Here is a 21,119-nt window from a genome sequence, read left to right as displayed (position 1 = left end):
CGGTGGGACCCCAAGGCGTTCCCAGGAACCCTGGGCAGGTCCTGGCTCGAAGAAGCCATCAGGACAACATCATCTGCAAACAGCAGAGATGAAATCCTGTGGTTCCCAAACCAGGCCCCCTCCGGCCCCTGGCTGTGCCTAGAAATTCTGTCCATAAATATAATGAACAGAACCGGTGACAAAGGGCAGCCATGGCAGAGTCCAACATGCACCAGGAACAGGTCTGACTTACTGCCGGCAATGAACACAGCTCCTGCTCCGGTCATACAGGGACCGGACAGCCCTTAGCAAAGAGCCCCGGACCCCATACTCCCAGAGCACCCCCCAAAGGACACCACGAGGGACACGGTCGAATACCTTCTCCAAATCCACAAAACACATGTGGACTGGTTGGGCAAACTCCCATGAACCCTCGAGGACCCAATGGAGAGTATAGAGCTGGTCCAGTGTTCCACGACCAGGACGAAAACCACACTGCTCCTCCTGAATCCAAGGTTCGACTATTGGTCGGATTCTCCTCTCCAGTACCCTGGAATATGCTGGATTATTACTACATTATTTACATATTTGATATACAGTGGTCCCTTGTTTATAGCGGAGGTTATGCAAAAGATAGTCAGCTTTTTTTTTTTTGCTTTTTTTTTTTTTTTTTACAATTATTATCTATGTTTTAAAGTTGTAAAACCCCTCACTACACACTTTATACACTTTTCCTAGACGGATAATAACATTTTCTCACATTTCTCGCTTGTTTAAACACTCTCAAAGTTCAAACCTTCATAGATTTTTAAAAATAAGTGCAGAATTATAGAATGAAACCAAAGAACACAATGCACGATCATACGCTGTAAAAAAACGTGTAAAATTGCATTTAAAAAAATCTGCGAAACAGCGAGGGCACGAAAGGTGAAGGCGTTATAGTGAGGGACAACTGTAATGTGTGGTTAAACATGCACATTCAAAATTGTTTCTTGCATGACGAATAAGGAACAAAAACAAAGCGAGAAAGTTTCTGATTGGACCCGGAAGTGACATCATCATTAAACAGTTCTATGGCAATTTAATGTGTGTGTTTTTACCCATCTTTTTGTCCTGTGTGTATGCTAGCTCATTCTGCAACCAATTATATCTCTTTAAGCAGCCCAATGAGCAGGCAAATGGAGTGCACCGCTAGCTGAATGTATCCTCAGACAAATATTAAGAGCTGGAGGCCTGGGGGAGGGGCACGCACCGGTGTGTCATTGAAATCTGTGGAGATCAGTCTTTTTGTCATTAACCGAAAGATGATTTCAGCAAGCTAATTTCAGTTAACTTTTTGGTGCAGGTAACGGGCCCCAGAGTACCAAGTTGCGCAGCTTCGTCATGCTAGCAGAGAAAATAATATCACAAGTTAATAGGAAAAGGCAAATAGCTTGTATGTGGTGATGTGATGCGTGGAAGTAATTTGAAAATTTGAAATCGGACTATCACGCAACGGCTGTGTGAGCAACGGGGAGGCCGTGGGCACAAACTAATTCTCCGATTTCAATTCTAGCATTCAGTCTTCAGTGATAGGGCTACTTACGTTATGGGTTAGCAAGCCAATTACATGTAGCTATGATTAGACTGACCATGATGCATTGCTGTAGTCAGAGTGGTCGTATAATTTCATTTCACATAAGCTGTTTATGAGAAAGCCATATCTTTGGGCTGTTTTGGACCATAGTAAAATCGTATGGCCATTTTATCCACATCCCAGGGTTATAACACTTAGGGACCGTTTTGCCGTCTATTGCTGCTTTATTGTGCCAGTAAATCTTGTAATAAGTTAGTTTAAAAGTATTAGGCACTGGTTGTGAAATGGCAGGGCACGTCCGCTCTCCTCACTCATTTTTAGTCCGACAATTTAACCGTCAAATTGACTTCACTGAGCAGCTGACTGACTTTAATGTTAGGTCCTCCACCTGTTTGCAATAATGTAAATGTTACGGCTTGCCTGCGTGTTCCACAGTAGGGCATCGAATTTATCAATCTCCATGGAAACAAACAGGGAGACAGATACAGGTAAGGTCAGCGGTAAGGCGAGTCAGCTCACAGGAACCCCGGGCTCAGACTAAACGTGGTGCAGCTCCAGTCCATATCGTTTAAAGTAGCAGGAGCAATAAAAAAAAAAACACTGGCAATTAAATACTTGCAAGATAAGTATGTTTAATGCCCTACTGTGGTATTTCCAGACAACGCAGTAACTTCCATTGAGCTTTTATCATGCTTTTACCTTCCTAATGACTTACCCAAGCAAATAAAAACTCAATGGATTTGACATTTGCCAGGAGTTTCATCTTGAATAGTGGAGTAATACGTGATTTCTAATGAACTGTTTGTATCCGTTTCCTTTACCCGACTTCAACAAATTGGTCATTTTTAGAAGCTGTTACTTGCCTTTCACCAAAGCTACATTCAGCAGTTTTTCACAAAATAAACAAACTAAAAATAGGTTATCCACTGTGCTCTGTCGACCACATTTTGGACTTTTCAAGTATAGTTGTCTACCAATCCTGCGCTTGGGCCAAACTTCCACCCATGAATTCAATCTTTTCCTTCTGCAATTTGATTTTTGGACTTTTTCACCTTTTCCCGGACTCAGGTTATTGCCAGAATGAAGTTAGACCAACTAGAGTAATCACATCGTTCCCTACTCACTTACTACTAATAATGCAGTGGATTTATAGAGCACCTTTCAAGACACTCAAAGCGCTTTCTCTGCCAATCTAAGCCAGCGACCAACACCAGCACACACTTACGCAGCACAGGATAGTACACAATGTGGGTTAAATGTCTTGCCTAAGGACACAACGTTAGTTTTTGCCACTGGCGCCCCACTGTGGCAACTGATATTCCCATCAGTCTCCCACACAGCCTTACTTAGCTTTCTTAGTTAATAGATTTTGAACCATGAGTGAAAAACATGTTTAGTTTGAACTGTTTAGTCTGTTTGGTTCGTTTCATTCTGACATTGCACCACGACAGAGTAACACGTGTCTGAGATAGTAACAGACAGTTATTTATATGCGTTTATATACAAGTACTTCTAATCCATTGTATAGAGCAGACAGTATTCAAATTTTTCTCCACATTTCAGCAATTGGTGATAGTTTTTATCTTGTGGGATTTGGTAAGTGTTTACTCTTTATTACTTACCCAGGTAATGTCACAATAAATACATTTAACAACTGCCAAAAATGTATTATTTCGGCCTCAATGCTGGAACAATATTTTTTGGGAGGTCAATATTTACCGGGTGTACATTTTCTTTGCACTACAAAGACACGTTTGACTCATTACAGACGCAAACTGAGTACTAAAGCGTTTCATTCTGCTGTTTATTCACAGCAGCTCATGATTTTTTAACGATATTGTAAATTCAGAATGGTTTTTGTGGTTTAAATCTGCTCTTGGTTTGCATAAATGAGTTTCAAAATTCTCGTTTATCATTTAGATTTACTTCATTGATATATCGAATTTTAAAATGCCTTAGTGTAAAACCTGAATAATTTGATTTTCGGTGAACTGTAAGAAAAACTAGAAAAACACAGTGCACCTTTAATTAAATCAGCTGTTTCCTCATTCATCCAACACTACACTTTGTGAATGAGCCGTTCAGCTGGAGTAAAACTGGCTGTTCTCCCCTGCTCTAGTCTCGGCCCAGTACGGATATTGTCATGCTACTTCTATTTTAGCTCAGCTCCAACTATCTGGTCCCCCTCTGCCCTCTCTATTGTCTGGACATCTTATCTGTGCAGCTGCCGACTGATTTGGCCTGTATGCAGTTTGCCTCTCTCTCGCTCTCCCCGCTGCTCCGCTCCTGGCTCCAGCCTTCTTCCCTTTTTCCTCCAGGATTCACAGTGAAATTGAGGGAAAAACATCCAAGCGTGAAATAGTCCAGAGAGGCTCGCTTGTTATTTCATTTCCAGGATGAAACAAGGGCATTAATGCTTAAAACTGCCGGGACAGCTCCCCGAGACAGACTAGTGCTCTCAAACCGGCGCCTATGCATGACTTTGGTTTTTCGCTGTCTCTGGCCAATTCCATCTTTCAATCATGTGCGTACAGATGTATCTTATTTCCAGTAATATGAGGTCTGAACGCAGTCAATGTACATGAACCCTTTATTTCTCTTTATGTTCCGCTTAAAACCACAATATGCAACTTTTAAGTCAAAAAATAGACTAAAAAAAGCACATTTTTACATTTTAGTTGCGTTTATTGTACAACTGCGCGGGCTTGCGGCTTTAAATACCTGACACTTATTTCTCCGGTTTGCTCCCATGGAAATGTGTGTCTTAATAATTCGTAATCTTCCACAGTGTTGCATAAAATGTATATCACCGTGAAGAATGTTCCAGTGTTTTTTTTTTCTTCCTGTTTCCATGGAATCATTGAGGTGACGTACCACCTCCAGAAAGTTAAACACTGCACCTTTGAGCCATTCATAAATTATAACCTCGCTCTGTCACCCTCCTTTGCTTATTCATGCCACAATCTCACATAAACTATCTCAGTGTTTCTCAAACTGTGGTACATGTACTAGTGATGGTGCGCAGGGCTCTTTTTTATTTAGTTGAAAGGGACAAATCACGTTAATATGTCTTATGTTACGCAAAATTGTCTCTTGTGAGTGTTTACCCATGTTATAATACTGTTACCTCATCAAAAACATACCTGGACTTGTGTTTTGTTTCATAATCTGTCCCTATCTCCAAAATTGAAAATGCTCCGTTCCACCTTGTGATGTCATCAAGTGGTAGTTTTCAAGTTAACAGCTACATTTACCTTTAATACGGTAGAAATGGGCAATTCCATGTCTGAAATTATCCAAATGATTCTAGTGAAAGTGTGTGGAGTTTAAAAAACGCAGTGGAGTGGTGACATCACAAGGTGGAACAAAGTGTTTTCAGTTTGAGAGAAAAGCTTCTAAATTTGCAGGATTTGTGTGTTAAAGATGTGTGAATGAAACAAAACAACTCCAGGTAACAGACTAGGCAAAAAAGGCATATGGGCCCTTTAATGAACATCTGTAAAATGCAAATATGACAAGTTAATTTACATCTGCAACACAAATAAATGTTAAAAAAAGTATGTTTTTGACTAATGGTCACGTGATTCGTTTGACTGCATCCACACGCTGGGTTATACATTATTTCCAACTTCCTTATGCATGGTTTAGTCTACCATCAGACCATGTTTAACCCTGATTTAACCCTGATATAGGTTTAGACCTGGTGGTACTCGGAAAGCCAAATATCCTTATAGGTAGTACTTGGTTTGAAACATTTAAGAACCACAGCTCCATCTCCACTACACCACTTCAAGCCACATCGACCAATTACATAAACTAGCACTGCATGGAGAAGTTGCAGTACTTAAAGGTACAGTTTGTATTTTCTCTTAGACGTCCATCACCTGCTTGTATCCATAAATATGTTATCGCTGGAATACTACACATCTATTTGTATACAGACAAGTAGGAGACACCACCAGACAAGTTACAGGTCAGATCTGTGGAGTATTTTTAGTAGCGCGGGGATTAATGATGTGACATAAAGCATATTTGAATACCAAAAAACATATGAAAGCATTATTAATACATTTATCATTCAATGAACTATACTGAGTAACACCCATTTGCCAGCGGCTGTTTAAGTCTCTCCTCGTTGAAATGCTAATGATGAGCAGCCCTCACATAATACAATTGAAAATTCCAGCCTTTTCACTTGAGTAGACTGAGCATAGTAATAACTTATTAAGGGCATTGTAAGAGGAATAAAAAGAATGGGGATACAATGGTGCAGTGTTAAGTAGACTATATTCTTAGGCAGAAAAGTCTACTTATAAGTTTAACTCAAATACCCAAGATCAACTGTACTACAAGGTCATAATGAGGTCGTGTGTGTTGTGTGTGTTGTGTATAAACACTCTTAAACACTAATGGTCAAATACACTCAGTTTTACAGTTTCTGCGTTTATTCTGACAATTATAATCAACAATTGTGGCTCATCATTTTACATTTGGTTCATTTTAAAGGTCCTATATTACATAAAATTGATTCTTGTGAGTTATAATCCATGTTATAGTGTTGTTACTTTGTCAAAAACACACCTGGAGTTGTGTTTTTGAGGAGGTAACAACATTATAACACGGCTAAACGCTCACAAGAGTCCATTTTGCACAACCTTTTGGGGACCTTTAAAAGCTATGAGTGCAAATAATCAAGAGTATCTGATATATCGAGGCTGCTCTACTCTCTACTCACCACTGGGGGCACCGTTCTGCAGATTAGACTCCTAAAAGCATGGAGGGTTACACACTCACTGCTCAACCAGAGACAAGCACCTAAGGACATGCACCGGTAGCCATTTTGGTGATAATTATACCGCTAATGACCCCAGAAGAGTCAACATATTAAAGATAATGCATTAAAATTTATGGAAATCCACAATTAGTCTAGAGCCGAATGAGGCAAGAAGCCGAGAAGCACTGGTTAATAAAAGAATGGGATTAAGCAAAAACAAAGTGGGTCTTTCTAAGGAATTGAACTTGTGTTGCTAGGGGTAAACACCAAAAAAAAAAAAAAGAGACCGAAATCTAACAGGATGTCTGCGCTCGACTAAAAAAAAAACAAAAAAAAAAACAGGAGGAAGCACAACAAACACATTAAGAGACAGATAGTAATGAGATTTGGAGAAATAAATGTTGTTTATTCCGTAGCTAAGCACAATTAAGTGTGGCACTGGGAGGCATGGCGGATGTTTCGGAATGCTGATTAGTCCAATGAGAGATGAGCGCTTCCGAACGCCACCAGGAACACACCCGGAAAACATATTATCACTGGGGTAGATAAGCGGGGGGCACTGTGCGGGTGGAAGAAATCAGTACGTGAATGTGTGAGTGTGGAAATAAGAAGAGTGAGAGTGGACAGCCTTGTCAACAGTCCTGGTATTAGCCGGACCCCAACAGAGAGCGGGCTGCATTTGGCTAGTGATGTTTTGGACGGTTTTCAACGGTTCCTTAACATTAATGGTTGGATCCGGATCTCATTTTTTAAAAGAACTGAATTTTTCTTTCTAATTTGTCTGCATTCTTACACTGAACTGACACAAGAATCAGCACAGAAGTAGAGCAGCCAACATAAGTGAGATCTTTGAGCATGAAAAAAAACCATATTTGGCGTTATATAGGAGCTGGAGGACATGTCTGGGGTGAGGGAAGTCTGGGAGTCTCTGCTTAGACTGCTGCCGCGGCAACCCGACTCCGAATAAGCGGAAGAAAATGGATGGATAGATGGATGGATTAATAGTTTTTAAGTTGTTATTATTGTAGTGCAATGCTTTACATGGATTATGCATAATTTAAAAGGGTAAACTCACTCCCACTCTCAGTTTGAACCATTTTAAACATGTATAAACCTTGGTCGACTCTCTCTGTGTGATTAGTTTGTCGTTAAGAGTTCTCACATTGACTTCTCTCATAGAAATAAACAGCAAAAGAGCTAGCCTTTAGAACTGCTCTTTGAAATTAACGGATATAAAAGATTTGGATCCTATAAAACAGCTGAAAGTCGCATCACTGCATTTGACACTTAAAACGCATTCACAGTACTTCTATTGATTCATATTTATGTTGTTAAAACTATAACACATGTTCAAACCACAAATACGTACACAATTAACAGTAGCGGTGGATATCCCAAAAACAAACATATTGAAGCGCCATATGCCCAATTTGGCTGATGAAAGTGTTACTATTACATAGGCTTATTGTTTTAACAAGTCTGTCGGTCTATGCTATTTTCACTGAGATTTAAAAGAAAGTCAAAGCTTAAGTGTAACAACTGTGATGTATTCTCAGACTGTCGCTGTCAGCCAGTCACAATCTGCCACACAGCCTGCTCCCTCTGCGTCTCTACCAATCACATCCAACACTTTGAACTATTCTTATATAAATGCACTCTCTATACCCTCCTCTGCCTGCTCTTCCGCAACCACTGTGAACGCGCTTTCTAAATAAATTCAACACGGAGTTATTATTTTGTATGCATGTACTTCCTAAGTCAGTGTGTTTTTTTAACTAAATATTTTATGGGATGTTACCTGCATTATTCCATGGAGATAGAAAGTAAACCCTTGAGACATTTTCCACGGAGATACGTTTTAGACTATACTGTGGAAGACTATATCCAAAAAGGAACAGCGTTTCCATGGAAAAAGCTGGAGGCAGGCGGTTAGGTTTGTGGATGTGCAAGCTCGCAGTGCTCACAGTCAGGACGCATGTTTTTCCAATATTCGCAATGAAAAAAAAGGGGAAAAAAAATGCAAACGTGCTTATATTTCAGTCTATATTTGGCTAAAAAGTTACACAAATAATATTGCATCAGGTTAGTTGTAATTGTGCATAAATTTGTCCTTCCTTTTGGAGAAATGGAAACTTGACAATATCCAAGTAGCAACGCCTAATCAGAAAATGAGCTGTCTTTGCGTAGATGCTATAACTCGCACGTTTATCCGTGTCTGAACAGTCACAGCAGCTCCTAATGCAAATGTAAAGTGCTAACTGCCTCCCACCCTCTGCGCTGAAAGGTTAGTAGCCACAGAAAGAGCTCCAATTATCTCATGACTGTGTAATGAGCCAGTGCGTGCTTACTGTATGGAGTTCTCGATCCTGGAGATGGTGAGGAACGCTGCGAGGTTGGCCGTGTACGAGGAGATGACGATCAGTGCGAACATCCACCACACACCCATCATCATGCGGGTGGCCAGGGTGGTGTAGGGTACTTCTCCTCCTGTAAGAGAAAAAACAAGGATTGAACAGATGGGAAAAATGAGCACGGAAAGGCTACAGGGATAAACACAAGCGTTACACGGGCTGTGACAGAGGGAGCCATCTCGTCCAAGGTCAACAGAATAATACAGTACTGTACAGTCACGCAGGGTGGACACTGGCTGCAAGTGCGGTTTGTGATTTGCGCGTCATACATTTAGAACGTCATTAAAATCAATGCACGCTGCCACAATGACCTTCGACGTCTGCGCCCTGCCACATTGACTTTGACAGAGTACGAGTGCGGGTTCGAGTGAGTCCGTTTTCCCCGGACACCACAGTGGTCTGGTGTGGTTTTCAAGCGTGAACCAACGTGAAACCGCGTTGCTTTGGTCAGACGTGTAGCACCGGTGTAGTGATCTGCAATAAACCCTTGTAGTTAGAATAAATCCGGTGTTACTATAAGTTTTGTTGCCTTATAGCTTTACTCTGTCGGCACGGTGTTACGTTACATTGTATTTCTATCTTTAAGTCCTTATCGTTATTAGGGCCCGAGCACGAATGGGCGAGTCAGCGACTTGTCCTCCTGTGAGAGCCCTATTGTAACTGTACAATTTTGAGGAAAATGGCAAAAATCAAGCAGTAAACAATAATGTATAAACAAGTAAGTGTTATCAAAAATTTGTTTGACTGAAGACCTTGAGAAAAAATAATCAAAGACGATTCCGTAGCGCCATCTGAAACTTCGATTTACATTGCCGCAACTTACAAACTTCCTAACTTCCACATACTTTACGAGTTTAAATTTATAAACCAATTTAACTTTGAGCGCTGTACACTCTTAGCCAGCCAACAGTGAACCAGTGCTATTTCTGAGCTTGAGAGTGATAAAACTGCTTTATAATTAGATGAAGATGGCACACATGGGTTTGATTTCGCCACTAAGACATGGTTTTACAATATAGCATGTGGGGACAAAGTTAATTTACTCAGAAAAAAGCTGCCTCTTTGTCAAATACAACGAGAACAGAGATAGTCCCTCAAACCATTTATATAAACACACTCTCTTGCCTCTTTCTGCCGTTACAACCATGCAATTCCACCCTCTTTTATCCCATTTCCAGCGCAGCAGCAGAACCGTCAGCCATCTCAGCCTCTCCGTTTCGTTACATTCATCAGTGCTTGTCTATATTGTAGCGTTTGAGTGTAAGCAAACACCCAAGTTCTTTTGGTTGTTTATTTCCCGAACACAAGGGCTACTATAGGCCATAACCTACGCCAAAATGAGGGCAAAACAACTGCAGTCTCAACTCACTAGAGACAGTCTCCAAAACGGACCAGTAATTGACGAATAGAACCTTCATTTCAAGTTACAAGAACAGCAAAAGGTGTCAACTCTGAGCTAAACACAAAACATCAGGTCGTTACAATATTATAAGAGTATCTATAAGGAATTAATACACTCAAGTCCACTATTTTATACACGTGGTAAAATTCACAGTTTATTTGGTGGTGTCACGCAATATGTTCAGAAATCTGTATGAAAAACCTCTAGTAAAGATCATAACGAGAAACGACTTCTGCAAACGTTCATTTTGATCGTCCCCAAAATTGTTAAACTTTTGTCAGAGTTTCCATTACGGTTTAAATCTCCCTTGGGCTCACGGCAATAAAACCTGTCCATCTTTCAATATAAACCGTTTTTATTTTATTCCTGCTAATAACCCATTTTTGTGGCCTAGTTAAAATCCGCACCATGTTAGCTTTGTGTGCAAGCTTGAAAAACTACTGCAATGTTTTCAAAAAATAGCATGCTTACTTCCTTTCGCCTGCCCAAATTAGCAAACTTGGCTTTTCGATTCCGCTCGCAGCCGCAGTTGGCTTTACCTGTAGCCTTTTTATATTCATATTTATACCAGCGTCGATATATATCCCCCCACACACACACACACTTCGAGGCAGCTCCTAGTGCCAGCCATGCAGTTTTATTCCCGTTTTGGTATGCGCGCGTCGTCCGCATACGCCTCCCAACACACACAGGAACGCAACGCCGCAAACAAAGTAATGATTGATTTGTAGCCTGCTAGCTCTTCCTCTCTCTCCCTTTATTGGAGACGCTTAGAAATTAGGCTCATTCATCCTTGTACATGGGGATCACAGCTTCACAGACCCCCACATTTCCCCCACACCCTTTTGCTAGACTCAATAATGTGCGACACCCACGTAATCCTATAGTCTCTTTATCACAACCCTCTTGCGCCGTGCTATGCTGTTTTTTTTTTTTTTTTCCCACCACATCTTGCTATCACGGCTTCTCTCTGTATCCCGTATAGCGCATGATTTAAATTAAATTTGTTATCGTTTCCATGGGTTCCCGTAGCGTTCATGTAAGTTTCATAAGCTATGCAAAGGATGGTGACATAGACCCCAAGGGCTGTAGAGCTCTATATGCAACAGCACTTACTCCATTATTGAATGCGTTTGTGGGATTCTTTGAGCATTTTCAAGCAAGTTAGATGTTTAAGGTTACATGGTTAAGGCGATTTCCTTTCAACCTTTCACATGGTTAAGGGGGGTTATTGTTGTTCCTGCTGTTCCTCGCTCTGTTTTATCTTAAAGGTTGCGTTTATGCCGTTAAAATTTGTTCTTACCGATATATCTGTGTTCTGTGCTGTCTTCCCCCCTCCCTTCTGCGCCTGGAGCTGGGAAAAGACTCTAGCACCACCCACTATACACCTGCAGCCGATCAACCTGCAGACAATCAAGCCTCCACCTCTGGAGTACAAAGGGACCAAGGATCCTACATACGTTGCCAGATCATCAGTGTATACTCCATGGTACAGTTCTACTTGGCTCAGTCTGATTTTTGTGGTTATGGTCGTAGTACTCAGTTGGTGTTTCTCGTTTTTCACCAGATCCCATTTCTTGGACCCACCTTGCACCTCCGCCTCCGACTCAGCTTCCTACGACCAGTTTGAGCACCTCAGCCTCCGACCCAGCTTCCTATTACCCGCTCCTCCAACCAGCAGTCACATGCTCGTGTTTGTAGTAAACTCTGTTAAACCTTACTCCAAGTCTGTGTTTTTGATTCCCCAGACATTACAACATATAATCTCAGAGGGAGAACAGGTGGATGTAACTATGGGTGCTCTTGGAAATACCCAATCAGAAAATCCATACATGTTGCACCTAATCATTTTTCATAAAGGCACTATACCTGATTATACCTTAAAAAGTTTGCAGTAGTCCAAACAGATTCCTCACATACCTGGCACATTGTTAGTACCCTAATTATTCACAGTATTTGTCTCAACTTTCAGAGGCCAAAGTGGAATTTTGACAACACCAGATGATAGACATTTAAAATTTGATGCAGTCAGGGCACAGGGGCCTCGTTTTGACCCTTTGAGTTGCTTTTACAATATACATGTCCTAGCAATAAAACAAAAATACTGTATGTAGAAAAAAAATGCCAACAGCCCTTTTAATAATTGATTCAGATTTACCATATTAATCTTGTGGTTTAAAGTCCTCTCAGCTGACAACAGCCACACCTGTCTGTTTGAGTAATGTCATCACATCTTAACATTAAAGTAAACAGTATCATTCATTATGGCATAGAAGACATTCAACTCTTCTTTCACGTGGATAGGCTTAATTAACAACAGATTATCCCATATTTACAACAAACAGGTCAAAACAGCTGCATCTTGACAGCTCAATAATAAATAACTATAAACTGAATCCAACCTCACCTCGTTCACCTTGTTTTAATTCTGTGTTCTCTGGCACTGTATTTATCTGGCTCAAAAGACCTGTTGTCAACAAACCTAGGCTCACTTTATAAAGCGCTGATAAACAGAGGTGAGTAGAGGAGACAAAATTTGGACTCAAGTAAGAGTAACCTTACTTCAAAATAATATTACTCATGTAGTGGTCCAAGATGTTACAAAGTCAGAGGAAAAAAGTATTTGGGAAAAGTGCTACTCACGTAAGAGTAACTTCAAAGGTAACCATCGAGACATAACATTTGATTTATAATTTAAAGTTAATGTAATATGAAGGTCAAAACATTAAATAATGTAAAAAAAAAAAAAAAAAAAAAAAGTTTCAAAAGATGGGCACACAAATGAGAAAAAATAAATCATATTTGAAGGAGCAGTGTAAGAAACAAATGTTGAAATCATTTCATATTGTCAATATAAAGTTTTAGTCACTTAATGAATTACAATAGAAAAGTCCATCCATCCATTTTCTTCCGCTTATCCGGGGCTGGGTCGCGGGGGCAGAAGTCTAAGCAGGGACGTCCAGAGTTCCCTCAACCCAGACACGTCCTCCAGCTGAGAGACATAGTCCCTCCAGCGTGTCCTGGGTCTTCTGCGGGGCCTCCTTGGGTGGGCCATGCCTGGAACACCTCCCTAGGAACGTGTCCAGGAGCCTTGCCAGAGCCTTTCCACAGAGAAGCTTGCCAACTACCTCAGTGACATCAGCCAGGGTGATGGATGAGTCTATCTTCACCTCCGGGTCCCCAGTCTTTGCTTCCTCCTCGGAAGATGTCAGTGGGATTTAGGAGATCCTCAAAGTATTTCTTCTTCTTCACCATTCCACCACACCTTCACCGTTCCACCACACCTTCACCGTTCTGTAAACAGTGTTGGTGAAGCACTGCTTCCCACTCCTGAGGCGTCAGACAGTCAAAATCTCTTTGAGGCCGTCCCATAGCCTCCCCGAACTCCTCCCAACCCCGAGTTTTTGCCTCCATAACCGCACGAGCCGCAGCACGCTTGGATCGCCTGTACTTGTCAGCTGCCTCAGGAGTCCCACAAACTCACAATAGGAGAGTAACCAAGATTTTACTCAAGTTAGAGTAAAATATATGGTAAATGGTCAAATTTTTTATAGTGTTTTTTTCCACCATCATGGCACTCAAAGCACTTTGCATCAAGGAACCACTCACCCATTCACAAACACATACACACCAGTGAACGTAGATACTGGGGCAAGGTGGGCTAAGTGCTTCTCAAGGACACAATGACAGCATTCATCTGTGGGAGCGGGATTCAAACCTTCCGATCAGTGGACAAACACTCTCCCAGCTGAGCTACTGTCACTGAGCCAATATATATCATTAAGTAGGAGTAAAAGTATACTCCAAGTACTCAGAAAAGTACAATTTTCTTTAAAACGTTACTCAAGTAAATGCAACTGAATAACTGTAAATGAGTACTACCCACCTCTGCTGATAAACCAGAACTTCAACCTTCTAAAAACAGTGCTTTATTTCCCCAGCTCCTCCCCGCTATTTCCTCCCTTTGCTGTGTGGTCTCTTCACCTGCTCTTTTATCACAAACACACTGTAATTAGTGGAAATGTTTACTCTGAGTTAGTTAATGCTTTGAGACGATGCCCCCTGCTGAGCTTAGCTGCTTTTAAAGATGAAACAAAAGCTACAGTAACTACTTCCTGTTTTGGTTATATCAGATAATGGTGCATGCAAATTGTATTATACACATATATAGTAAAAGCAGCTCTTAGGGTGAAAATGAGGTGGACCGGGTGCAATCTGAGTGAGGCATATTTATAAAGCACGTTATCATCTGAGAACCAGGAAGTGCCATTCATTTTGTTAATCTTTATTTATACAGGGGCAGCCCAATGAGAGGACTAAGACTCTATTTTTCATGAGCGCCCTGTTAAAATACAAAACAATATAAACTAAACCAAACAAAATAGTTATAAATGGACCTATGCAAAACCCCGTTCTGGCCTTAAAAAGTTGCGCTTATAAACACATTGCAGTGAAAAAGTAGATTAGTTAGGAAAGTGTTTTAAAACTGTTTAAAAATTTACCAGCTGACTAAGACTCTTTACGATTGTTTTTCAGATTATAGAATGTGATAATGACGCAAATGCCGAAGTAAGCGATCTAAATTAAAGATTCACAAGATGCGTTATCCGACTATATCTATCCAACCAGATCCTCCACCTCACGTTTACGGTCTTCGGTGGTCACCTGAAACCAGCAACCAAGCGATTTAATGATCCTACACTGCGCAAAATGGACTCTTGTGAGCTTTAAGCCATGTTATAATGTCGTTACCCCATCAAAAACATACCAGAGTAGTGTTTTGTTTCATTCACACGTGTTTGACTAAACCTTTATATTAGTCTCCAAAGCTCAAAATGCTCTGTTCCACCTTGTGATGTCATGAAGAGGCAGTTTTCAAGATAACTTAAAAGAGCTACCTATAACCTTTAGTTCAGCAGAGAAGGGGAATTCCAGGGCTGAAATTATTCAAATCATTCTAGGTGAAGGTGTATGGGGTTTCAACACACAGTGGAGCACTTGAAGACATCACAAAGTGGAGTGTTTTCTGTTTGAGAGAAGAACTCAGTGTAAATATGCAAGATTTGTGTGTTAAACATACACTGCCTGGCCAAAAAAAAGTCACCACCAAAAAAAAAGGTCACACACTAATATTTCGTTGAACCGCCGTTAGCTTTGATTATGGCACGCATTTAGATGAGCTTCTGCAATGTCACAAGATTTATTTCCATCCAGTGTTGCGTTAATTTTTCACCAAGATCTTACATTAATGATGGTCGAGTCTGACCGTTGCACAAAGTCTTCTCCAGCACATCCCAAAGATTCTCAATGGGGTTAAGGTCTGGACTCTGTGGTGGACAATCCATGTGTGAAAATGATGTCTCATGCTCCTGAACCACTATTTCACAATTTGAGCCTGATGAATCCAGGCATTGTCATCTTGGAATATGCCCGTGCCATCAGGGAAGAACAAATCCATTGATGGAATAACCTGGTCATTCAGTATATTCAGGTTGCTGAACCTAGACCTGACCAACTGCAACAACCAACATATTTGCGTAGTTAAATCCAGGTGGCGACTTTTCTTTTGGCCAAGCAGTGTATGTGAATGAAACAAAACACAACTCCAGGTATGTTTTTGATAAGACCAGAAAAGAAAATGGCTGAAGGATTGCCTGTAAAACTATGAATTGACTCCAAAGTTCAATACAGCCGTCAGCCAGAATAGATTTTCCACCATAACACGGACTGCCAGGACGTTAGCATGTACGCCAAACCATTACTGGTGCATTCAAGCTCAATGGATTGTGAAACGTGACCTTTATGAGGCAGTAGTATTTGAAAATGTGAGGATCCAAGCTCGATAGTCCCATGAAGAGCCGATTAGGTTCACAGTGAACATTTACTGTCAACTCTCAAGATACTTTCCATGTTGGATCCCGGTTTTTCTGAAGCACTGAACACAGTTGGGAATGGGGTTTAAACATGTTTGAAATGTTTGAGTGGGTCCAATTGTTACAAGAAGAACTGTTTTTAGAGGTAGCTCAGAAATAGTGGTGAGTGCTTTGTATAACCGCACTATGGCGCAGTGCGGTAGAGCAAAAAGGAACTTTATTTTTTTGGAGGAGAAATTTGGAAATCAGAAATTCATGGACCAGATAATACAGCATTTAAATTAATGCCATTTATGCTACTATGTATGTAATAAAAGTCATGAAGGTTTATAATATTTCATGCTTTTTGGGGATTTTTTTTACATTTTTGACCCAATATATCGTGTTCTTGGGTACAGTGCTTTTTTACATACTAGTGTTTATGCAAAACGGTAGGGCATCCAATTTAAAATCCTCCTCTTCCACTGTGCACTATAAAATGTATCTCTAAAATGACTGGACTCCAAACTCCAAAATGTATAGGGCAGGAGCGTCAAACTCATTTTCACCGAAAGCCATATCAGCAAAATGGTTGTTCACAAAGGGCCAAATGTAATGTAAAATAAAATTAACTACTTTTTTTTACTTGTTCATTAACTGTTTCTGTATGTATTAGTTATTAAAATTACAAATATTGCTTATGCATTTCCATAAGTGTAAAAAATATGGCTGTATAACTGCGTATCTCCGGATAAACTGACATATTAAGACAGTCATACACTTTGATTTACCTTGTTGTGGGCCACTTAAAATGACGTGGGGGGCAGCATTTGGCCTGCGGGCCTTGAGTTTGACACACGTGGTATAGGGGAAGCTACACAGAGAAATATTGGAAAACAACTGGCGTAATAATAAATGTTTCGAAGATAGACATTGTTCTAAAAAAATGGGATTCGAACCACACACCTTCCAGTTTGAGTAGTAACATTGATTTCTAAGCGAACGGGTAAATTCTAGTAAAATACAAACTAGTAAAATTCAACTTAAAATAATAGTTACTTTTGTTTTTATTTCATGGGATAGGCCCAGAAATGAAAAAAGATATTAACCACAAACCAGGTCAACAAACCTGCGATCTGACAGTTAAACAGAAGAAGTGAATCCAAATTTGGAAACTGTACCACAATTTATAGAGGGCATTGTGCTTTTTGGAGCCTTATATACATATATATATATAGGGGGAGTGACTTAGTCCAGAGAGCAAAGTAGGTAAATCAAAACAAAACTTATTAAACATGTTAATACGTTGTTTTTCGGAGAACGTGGCATTTTCAAAACAATAAAAGGTAACATGGGGATCTAATTACGTTATGTGCTACCCTATAAAAGTGCAATACCCCATCTTTAAAATCTTGTCTCGTTCCCGTGGACACAATCTCGTATCTCGTCTCATCTTTCCGGAGCTGTGTCTCTCTCCTCGTTCTTATTGGGTCCCCATGCTTCCTCAGCTCGTACAATGATAACACATACTCTCCATCCTTGACTCTTGAAGTTGGAGTGCAGTACAAATAAATAAACTTGTATTCACATCCCCATCTGAAATGAAATGAAGAGTGTGATGAAACAGAGCCGCGCCCGTGTTCCTGGAAGTGTAGTTATTCCGCACAGATGAAGAACGTTCCCTCGTGTCACAGTGGAATATTTTCACTTTGGCGGCAGAAATATGTCCGCCCACATCTGCAGTCACACATCACAGCTCCGAGCGCTCCTCTCTGCTCTGTGCCATCAGATATCTTTCAGTCAAACTCTTCCACACCCAGATACGTGCGCAAGACTCATCGCAATCCCCCCTGCCCTGGATTCAACTCAATAATGCAATACAGTTCATAATCACTTCTAAATAGTTTGTGAGACTGTAACTGTTCAAATGAGTAAATGTGGTATTCTGGTGTCGGGAAGTCAATTTTTTAAAGGTATAATATAATGGGGCGGACTTAAAAGGGCACTATGTAAATTTTCTGGTGGAGGGTCTGTCGTTAGTTTGTCACCATGGAGATATTATCGCTTTGCATGCAATTGTACACCGTATGACGTTAAATGTATGTGATGATTTGATGCCAACTTCCTGTCTCCCCCATCAGGACTAAACATAGAACCATATTCAAGACTGGCTCAAAATTGCCTTTAAATAACGACTTCTCCTTTTTTCCTTTGAGTGTCGTGAAAATTATTATTATTATTATTATTATTGTTATTATTATTATTGTTATTGTTATTGTTATTATTATTATTGTTATTGTTATTGTTATTATTATTATTATTATTATTATTATTATTATTATTATTATCTACATCAGGAGTACATGAAATAAACGGTTGCATTTATTCAGTCTGAAAGTCTGTCGTCATGGGGATAAGTATGCAGACCCCTCACCAGAGTAGTTACATACTGTACCTTGAGTAAAATCCTGTACCTCAAAGATTTCTACTTATTTAATTGTATTTGTTAAGAGAGGGATCCCCGGTGCTGCCATTCTTAAAGTATGGACTGAAGTAAGTGTTAGTTATTGTTGTGTAGCAAGAAGCACTGAGTGGAGTCAAGGATTTAGAAATACAGCTACTGAAGTTTTAGTTATTCGGTTGTTGATAGGGATGGGACAAGATCTCATGCCATAAAATCTTGTGTAGTAATAGACCGATATATTTGGCTAACATTTGCACTTTTTAATGCATTCGCTATCAGCCTTAAATGTCCAGCAGAGGCCGATATATCCTGTAACGTTGTATTTGAACACTTAACTACGAAGAGGACACTGCACAAAACATGACGACACCGCTCTTATTCAATTTGCAGTAAAACAGGTTTGGGGATGAGTTTGTACCAAATTCAAATTGTATCATTTGAGGAAAATCATCAAAATCTGCCCTTCTTATTAGAGATCGACTGATATGTGTTTTTTCGTGGCCAGGGCTGATAGCGACTGTTTATAATCCAGAGCAACCAATGGCCCGATTTTGATTATTTTCCTCAAATTATGTCATTTTAACTGACTACAAACTGATCCACAGCCCTGTTTTTATCTTACCACAAACATTTACAACGACCAGTGTATCACATTTTGTGCAGTTGTGTCTTTGTGTGGCAGCAAATCAACAAAAACTAAATACGGGCTTGTGCTGGAGATTCAAGACCAATAGGTGATACGCTAAAAAGTCCAAAATAGATATTAGCCACCCGATATATTGGTCTATCTCTGCTCCTTATCGGCACAAAAATATCGGTGGAGCTTATGGCCTATCGGTTTATCTTGATTTTAAACAATTGGCATCGGTATCGGCCCTGAAAAGACCCACACTGGTCAAACTCTATTCTATTTCCGTGTCAAAAAGCCCACCAGATGTCTCTCGCTAATATATACTTTTCACTATCACCACCTCCCAGTGATCTCATACGATCTCAAAGCGTCTAATGTTATTCTTCTCATCGCACATGTAAGGATCCAATGGGCAGTCGCTGTCTAGACTTTCCCACTGATATAATTGGAGCGAAGAATAGTGCTTTAAGCTTTAGCCACGTCTCCCATGGTACAGATACTTTTATCACCACAAGCTTGGTATAAAAGAACTGCTCTTCAATGCAGCCCCTTAAAGTTCCCCACAGCTCCAGCGGGGGGGGCAGGCTCAGTCAAAGGTGTGGGATGCTGCGTGCGTTGTTGCGTAGTTGTGTGTGTGTGTGCGCGGAGAGATTCTAGAGGAGACACAGCTTTCGTGGATGTGCTCTTCAAAGGCTTCCCCTGGTGCCCCCTCAGTGCAGCATGCTCATTGTTACCACGGCAATGTGCTTTATTCACCGCTGTGTCCTGCAGCTGGAGGCCGGGATGTTTCTACACTTTATTTTCAATACAGATCCTGAAAGTTAAGTAGAGTGAGCGTGCATATTTGGGGAGTTACATCAAATATTTATGTCATAAGTATTGGGAGTAATTTGGTGGTTGAAGAAATGTCTCACAGTTTTAAAAGCGTAATGGAGATCAAAGTCAGTGGTTAAAGAGCTAAGACGATGTTAAAATACAATAAATAGTATCAGCGTGGTGGCTGAGTGGTTAGTATTCTCACATCACGGCATGAACATTTGAGGTTTGACTCCTCAGCCAACACGAGGCTTTCTGTGCGGAGTCTGCATGTTTCTCCCTGTGTCTGGGTGGGTTTCTCCAGCAATCCAAAACAAGCACCCCAGGTAAAATCCTCCAGCTAAGGGAGTCCTGACCAAGCCTTGCTCAAGATCTGGAGATGGGTAAATTGACAGGTTTCTCCAGTGAGGTCGGTCACATTTTGTTGTAAAGTGTACCTTAAATTTAATAAATAAAATAATTAAAGAGGGGGTATTATGCAAAATCTGTTTGTTGTCAAAAACATACCCAACCAGGTTTTCTCTCGCAGGTCCTATTTGAGCTCCCTTAGGTGGAAAATTCTGTGTAATGCTTAGCCCACATGACAAATCTCCAGAAATATACAAAAGCAGGCTATAAAACAATACACTACAACTTCATAAACCTGATGCAATGTGCAGTAGTTTCATTAGCGGGATGCACAGTGATTGTGTTGTGACAGCGCTCTAAAGGGGGAGTGTCAAAAATGAAACTGGTACTTATAAAACATGTTAATATGTTGCTTTCGGTGAATATCGGCAAGGCCAGGCAAGTTTATTTGTATAGGACCATTTGTACAAAAGGTCATTCAAAGTGCTTTACAGGATAAAAAGACATTAAAATGACAATACAGCAAATCAAAACATAAATAATCACAAATAACCATCATAAGACTAAGATTAAAGGAGAAAAGTGCAGAATAAAAACCTTTCAGTCACTGTTTTGAGCCTGGATTTAAACATTGTTAAAGTAGAGGCCTGTCTCGCATCTTCAGGAAGATTGTTCCAGGTTTTAGCTGCATAAAACTCAAACGCTGATTCTCCATGTTTAGTCCTGACTCTGGGCACCAGCAGGAGGCCGGTCCCTGAAGTCCTCAGAGTGTGAGATGGTTCATATGGCACTAACATGTCCAATATCGCTTTTTCAAAACAATAAAAGTTAACATAGTGTTCTAAATATGTTATGTGTTAGCAATT

General features: G+C 40.4%; 1 protein-coding gene across 1 annotated transcript in view; it reads right to left on the bottom strand.

Annotated features, from left to right (window-relative positions):
* The window catches only part of grid2 (glutamate receptor, ionotropic, delta 2), an 834,579-nt gene that overhangs the window by 182,207 nt on the left and 631,253 nt on the right, over positions 1 to 21,119 (bottom strand). The window contains exon 12 of the mRNA XM_033973100.2: positions 8,678 to 8,816. Within this exon, the coding sequence (XP_033828991.1) occupies positions 8,678 to 8,816 (139 nt within the window). The remainder of the gene's footprint in view (positions 1 to 8,677; positions 8,817 to 21,119) is intronic.

Source organism: Periophthalmus magnuspinnatus, chromosome 9 (assembly GCF_009829125.3).
Source record: "Periophthalmus magnuspinnatus isolate fPerMag1 chromosome 9, fPerMag1.2.pri, whole genome shotgun sequence".
Lineage (NCBI taxonomy): Eukaryota > Metazoa > Chordata > Actinopteri > Gobiiformes > Gobiidae > Periophthalmus > Periophthalmus magnuspinnatus.
The sequence above is the reverse complement of the archived record's forward strand: the minus strand, read 5'-3'. Positions and strand labels throughout refer to the sequence as shown.